This window comes from Oncorhynchus mykiss, chromosome 25 (assembly GCF_013265735.2).
Source record: "Oncorhynchus mykiss isolate Arlee chromosome 25, USDA_OmykA_1.1, whole genome shotgun sequence".
Classification (NCBI taxonomy): Eukaryota; Metazoa; Chordata; class Actinopteri; order Salmoniformes; family Salmonidae; genus Oncorhynchus; species Oncorhynchus mykiss.
The window spans coordinates 26,685,559-26,691,558 of NC_048589.1; the positions used below are offsets into that span (position 1 = coordinate 26,685,559).

Consider the following 6,000-nt stretch of genomic DNA (forward strand, 5'->3'; position numbering starts at 1 on the left):
ACATTATGTACAAAATTAGTTACAAACAATGCGAGAAAAAAAAACTAACAAAATAGCACAATTGGTTAGGAGCCCGTAAAACGGCAGCTATCACCTCCGTGTGCCATTTTTCCACCCTTTGCCCTGATGACAGCTTTGCACACTCTTGACATTCTCTCAACCAGCTTCACCTGGAATGCTTTTCCAACAGTCTTGAAGGAGTTCCCACGTATGCTGAGCACTTGTTGGCTGCTTTTCCTTCACTCTGCGGTCCAACTCATCCCAAACCATCTCAATTGGGTTGAGGTCGGGTGATTGTGGAGCCCAGGTCATCTGATGCAGCCATGCACCACTCTCCTTTTTGGTCAAATAGCCCTTACACAGCCTGGAGGTTTGTTGGGTCATTGTCCTGTTGAAAAACAAATGATAGTCCCACTAAGCACAAACCAGATGGGATGGCATATCGCTGCAGAATGCTGTGGTAGTCATGCTGGTTAAGTGTGCCTTGAATTCTAAATGAATCACAGACATTGTCACCAGCAAAGCACCACCACCCATCACACCTCTATGCTTCACGGTAGGAACCACACATGCGGAGATCACCTACCAAATTTGAACTCATCAAACCAAAGGACAGATTTCTTGGCCCAAGCAAGTCTCTTCTTCTTATTGGTGTCCTTTTAGTAGTGTTTTCTTTGCAGCAATTCAATAATGAAGGCCTGATTCACGCAGTCTCCTCTGAACAGTTGATGTTGAGATGTGTCTGTTACTTGAACTCTGTAAAGCATTTATTTAGGCTGCAATTTCTAAGGCTGGTAACTCTAATGAACTTATCCTCTGCAGTAAAGGTAACTCTGGGTCTTCCTTTCCTGTGGCGGTCCTCATGAGAGCCAGTTTTATCATAGCGCTTGATGTTTTTTTGCGACTGCACTTGAAGAAACTTTCAAAGTTCTTGAAGGTCAGTCAATCCGGAAAATGTTGTGTCTTAAAGTTGGACTGTCGTTTCTCTATGCTTATTTGAGCTGTTTTTGCCCCAATATGGACATGTTCCTTTACCAAACAGGGTTATCTTCTGTATACCACCCCTACCTTGTCACAACACAACTGCTCAAATGATTTAAGAAGGAAAGAAATTCCACAAATAAACTTTTAACAAGGCACACCTGTTAATTGAATGCATTCCAGGTGACTACCTCATGAAGCTGGTTAAGAGAATGCCAAGAGTGTGCAAGGCTGTCATCAAGGCAAAGGGTGGCTACTTTGAAGAATCTCAAATATAACATATATTTTGATTTGTTTAACACTTTTTAGTTACTTCATTATTCTATATGTGTTGTTTCATAGTTTGGATGTCTTCACTATTATTCTACAATGTAGAAAACAGTAAAAATAAAGAAAACACCTTTAATGGGTACTGGTATATATATATATTTTTTTACAGTGCACTCAAAACATTGATTTCCTGTTTGGCACGACCAACTATACTTTGGGGACAAACTGGGGGTGTGCCCCTGACCACAGTCACTCCTGACAACATGTCTAGCCAATGAAGTTGGGGTTTGGAAAAAACATAATAAGAGAGAGTAACGTTCTCCTCCCACACAAAGGAACACAACTTGTGTCACCACTGGAAAGTCTGTGACACATTCACTAATGTAGCCATCCAGACATTTAGTCAGAGAAAACATCATAAATCACTTACCCAGGGTTCACCGGGAGTCTCTGGGTCTTGTTTTAGGTTGTCTGACATTGACATGTATTTCAAATGATTCCACAAGACAGCCATGGTTAGTTTTTTACTTCAATAATGTTCTCAAAAGTAACACAAAGTTGACAACTGTTCTATATACATTTCTAGTCAATTCTGACTCGTTTCTAGAACACAATCGGTAGATTCTATTTACACAGCTTATTTCACAGAAAACAATATTCATATATATTGCACTGAATTAGAAGAAACAGCCCTCCTAAAAAACACATTACTGATAAATACATTCTAAACTTAAGCATGGCTTTTAAGTGAAAGCACATTGATTCTATTAAGGTTATTAGTATAAAATGCAGTCAACTGAGGGGGGGTGCTGAAGTGTCAAATTCTGTCATAGAGATAAAAGTAATATAACTAGTTCCCTTTTAGTTCCTCAAACTCAAGCCAGTGTTTTGAGCGTGGAAGACAGCTGTGACCGTTGTGACCCAGAGGCCATTTTCTTCCTCATAGACAACTGTTCGAACACCTCCATTACTTTCTTCCTGAAGTTCTTCCCCACAATCACGTAGAGGACTGGGTTGAGCACGCTGTTGAAGAAGGCCAGGTAGGTAAACACCTGGTTGCAGATATCCAGACTGTTGCTGAGGTTGCAGCCTGAGATGTCCGCTGCACTCAGGAGGACATCCAGAGCAGTGACCAGGTGGAATGGCACCCAGCAGAGTAGGAAGGCCAGGAGAACAGACAGCACCAGCAAAGTGGCCTTCCTCTCTGTGTGCTCCGTGTTGAATCTCTCCATGGCCTGGTTCTTCAGGGCTTGGATGATCTGACAGGTGCAGTAGGAGATCACCGACACAGGGATGGCAAACCCAAACACGATGAGCGTCACATTGAACACCAGCTCCATCTTGGGACTGGGGTAGTCCAGAAAGCAGGCGGTCACCTCGAAGTCTGGAACCCACTTCACCGCTCTGAAGAGCATGGTCGGGGTGCCCAGGAGCAGCCCGAAGCCCCACACTAACAAACAGCCCAGCTTGGCGTAGGAGGGCCTCCTCATTCTCCCGTGGCTCATCGTATGCACTAGCGCCACATAGCGGTCCACACTGACTAGAACCAGGAAGTAGATACTGCAGTAGGCATTCATCTTGATGCCCACATTGACCAGGCGACACAGCAGGGAGCCGAAGGGCCAGTTGAAGCCGTTGGCCACATTGACGGCCCAGAAGGGGAGGCAGGAGACCAGGAGCAGGTCAGCGGCAGCCAGGTTACTCAGGTAGATCTCTGCTACGGTGCAGGCCTTCTTATGCAGGCAGAAGACCAACAGGACAAAGACATTACCTAGAATCCCCAGGACACTGATGGCCAGGATGTAGCCCGGTTGCATGGTGTGGAGCCAGTCCCACTCCTCAGCGAATGGGCAGTGACTGGTATTGGTACTGTTCCTTCCTGTCATGTCTGTAGAGTTGGTGATCATGTCCATTTTGGAGCTGTAGAGAAATATGTTGTGTAAATGTAACTGGGGTTGTTCAAGGAGGGGGAGGGGGGTACATGGCAGATACCATTTCTGGACAGGTGACTCTCAGTAGGCATTAATTTATAAAGTTTACTGTATAATCTAGTACGTTAGTCACATGGTCATGCTGATTGTGTCATAACCAGTCCTCATGCACTTGTGGTGATGGGAGCTGCGACTCATGTGGTTTATAACTCAACAGAATACGGAACTTCCCTGCTCCACAATGTGACTTTTTTGTATTATTTCTTCAGAGACACTGTGTCTGCAAGTCATCATAAGGAAGTCGTCTTATTAAAGTACTGTACAAGTGGCTAAGTGGTTGTTTCAGTGTGCTATTCATTATGCATATCTTTATATGCATTTCTTGTAAATATCATATACTTAGACCGGAAATAAAAAACGCTCAGGTAGAGAAAGATAAAATATTCATGAAAGTTAAAGTGAGGATCAATATCTCCTGTCATGAAAATATTTGGGAGCCACATTGCCCCATAATTATTCTCAGCATTATGATTGCAATACTTATCTTTTTACTGTTGTACATCAGTATCATAATTGGCTGCGACTTATGACAAAAACAGCCCCAACATTCTTTGAAAAGGCGTGCAATAAAATCTTATACATTTGTGCTGCTGGAGGAGTGGTACACACATTATTTGCTCAAAAATAAACATAAATCTGTATCTGTGCACCGAATGCTAATATACTTTTTTTATAGAGAAGAAATCCATTCAATATGAGGTATTAAGAGATTATTGAAAAAACTGCCTCTCTCCCCATGTTGTCAACCACATATTATTGTTCACATCCCTCAATCTGTTTGAGGAGTTTTAGAGTTTAGCCACAGAAAGTGCTCTCCTTTTTGTCTGTTAAAAAGTCTGACAACACAAACAATCTTCTTGTTTCTAAGTTGGATTCGAAAATGAGAGGAGAGGCAGCAATTCAATCCAGTTTACCCTAAATATGATCTGAACAGCAAATCTACTGTGATATAACTCTCCATTCATTTATCATTTTCTTGCATTAGTGACAAATCTATGTTATACATGTTAACGATACAGTACTTCATTTTACAAACCTTGTTGACTGGAGCAGGAGTCCTCTGGTCTAAGTGTAAATCCAGATGTGCCGTGCGTCTGGTCAGCCCAGTCTACACGTTTCCCTGCAGTGTTCCAGGCTCCTCTACCCTGGGGTTGGCTCTGACTTATTCTCTTAAAGGAGGGAGTCCATCATGGAAGTGATGTCACTCAAAATCGGTGCATTTTTTAGTTCCATTTTCCCCCAATTAACTTAAATTGTGTTTGGTTTATCTTGTTTATAATTTCTGCCCTATCTCATACTCCAATTTTTATAGAACTTTGATGGAATTCCCCTCGATATAAGTGTGTTTGGATATCTACTGACATCCCAGCTGTTGTTTTGGTCATCCTACCACAACCTAGCATTACTGAGAAAGAAAACAAACTCTGAACTTGAGTTGCTTAAAACAATAAATCTTTACTAATTCATTACCAATGCCGAGAAGGACAAATTAAACATTTGCCACACACAATGACTTACACTAGAGTTAAGCCTACATACCAAGCTCTTATTTAGTGTCAATGTAGACCTAAACCACTTGATTGTTTTCTGTACATTCATGGCTGGATTGCGTTTTAGGCATGTTGTAAATCTAACATCCCTCTGTGAACAACCTTGAATACAAACAGGGTGGGGTATCATCAGAGGGGAACAGCAAGGCCGTGAAACAATAAGGCATCAAGTGTTTCTAATTAGTATCAGGAAGATCACAATCAAGGGTCAAGGTCAGAGCACAAAACAATGATCCATTACAAGTGTGTGTGTGTGTGTGTGTGTGTGTGTGTGTGTGTGTGTGTGTGTGTGTGTGTGTGTGTGTGTGTGTGTGTGTGTGTGTGTGGTCGGTCGGTCGGTCGGTTCACATACTCCAAGATAATCAGAGGTAACTGGAATAGCACTTTTCTAATTTATTGGGTGTTTGAACTTTAATGTTGTTGTTGAACGATATGCATATGAGATATGAGAAGAAGTGCATAATGCAGTGTTTACATTCAACATGATTTGTGATCCCAACACAGTAATGATGCCATCACTATTTTAAATACATTAGGCTGAACAGATGAAAAAGTACCTCTGTGGAAGAGGTCATGTTGGTAATCTGTTTTATAGTCATGTCACAGCACGAGGCAAGGTTCAAGGTGCAAAGTGAAGTGTAGGTTTATTCAAATTATAAGGTGATAGAGTCCAAATCCCAAGGCCTGAGCCTAAACAGGCATTCCTGCACAGAAAGTCAATTGGAGATGCACTGCTGTAAATGAAGTAAGTCACCGCTGTAAATAATTCTGTTTATGTCATTCGCATGCCTGGCCTCTTGTCCTGCATTGTCAAGTATTTGCATTTATCTTGGCATTTATCTAATACTAAGAGCTTTTCCACAGGTAGGATCCAACATGCACTGTTCTGTAATGGACAAACATAAAACAAATATATCAAGAGCAGCCTTTGTAACATTGAAAAAAATCTGAAACTTTTTGTCCCAAAATCATGCAAAAAAGCTAATCCGTGCTTTTGTCATTTCAAGATTAGACTACAGCAATGCTCTACTGTCTGGCTACTCGGATAAGGCACTAAATAAAATTCAGCTAAATATGGCTGCTAGAATCTTGACTAGAACCAAAAAAATGATCATATTACTCCAGTGCAAGCCTCTCTACACTGGCTTACTGTTAAGGATGAGGCTGATTTCAAGGTTTTACTGCTAACCTGCAAAGCATTACATGGA

General features: G+C 41.7%; 1 protein-coding gene across 1 annotated transcript; it reads right to left on the minus strand.

Annotated features, from left to right (window-relative positions):
• Window positions 1-1,490: 1,490 nt before the first annotated feature.
• Window positions 1,491-4,391, minus strand: LOC110505715 (B2 bradykinin receptor). Its single transcript, XM_021585106.2, has 2 exons — window positions 4,279-4,391; window positions 1,491-3,171 (listed from the first exon to the last, which is right to left on the minus strand). Exon 2 carries the CDS (start codon window positions 3,162-3,164, stop codon window positions 2,127-2,129), a length of 1,038 nt encoding a protein of 345 aa, XP_021440781.1. The 5' UTR covers window positions 3,165-3,171; window positions 4,279-4,391; the 3' UTR covers window positions 1,491-2,126.
• Window positions 4,392-6,000: the final 1,609 nt, after the last annotated feature.

Excerpts from the sequence above, each read along its gene's own strand:
- LOC110505715 (XM_021585106.2), bottom strand. The coding sequence starts at position 3,164 with ATGGACATGATCACCAACTCTACAGACATGACAGGAAGGAACAGTACC.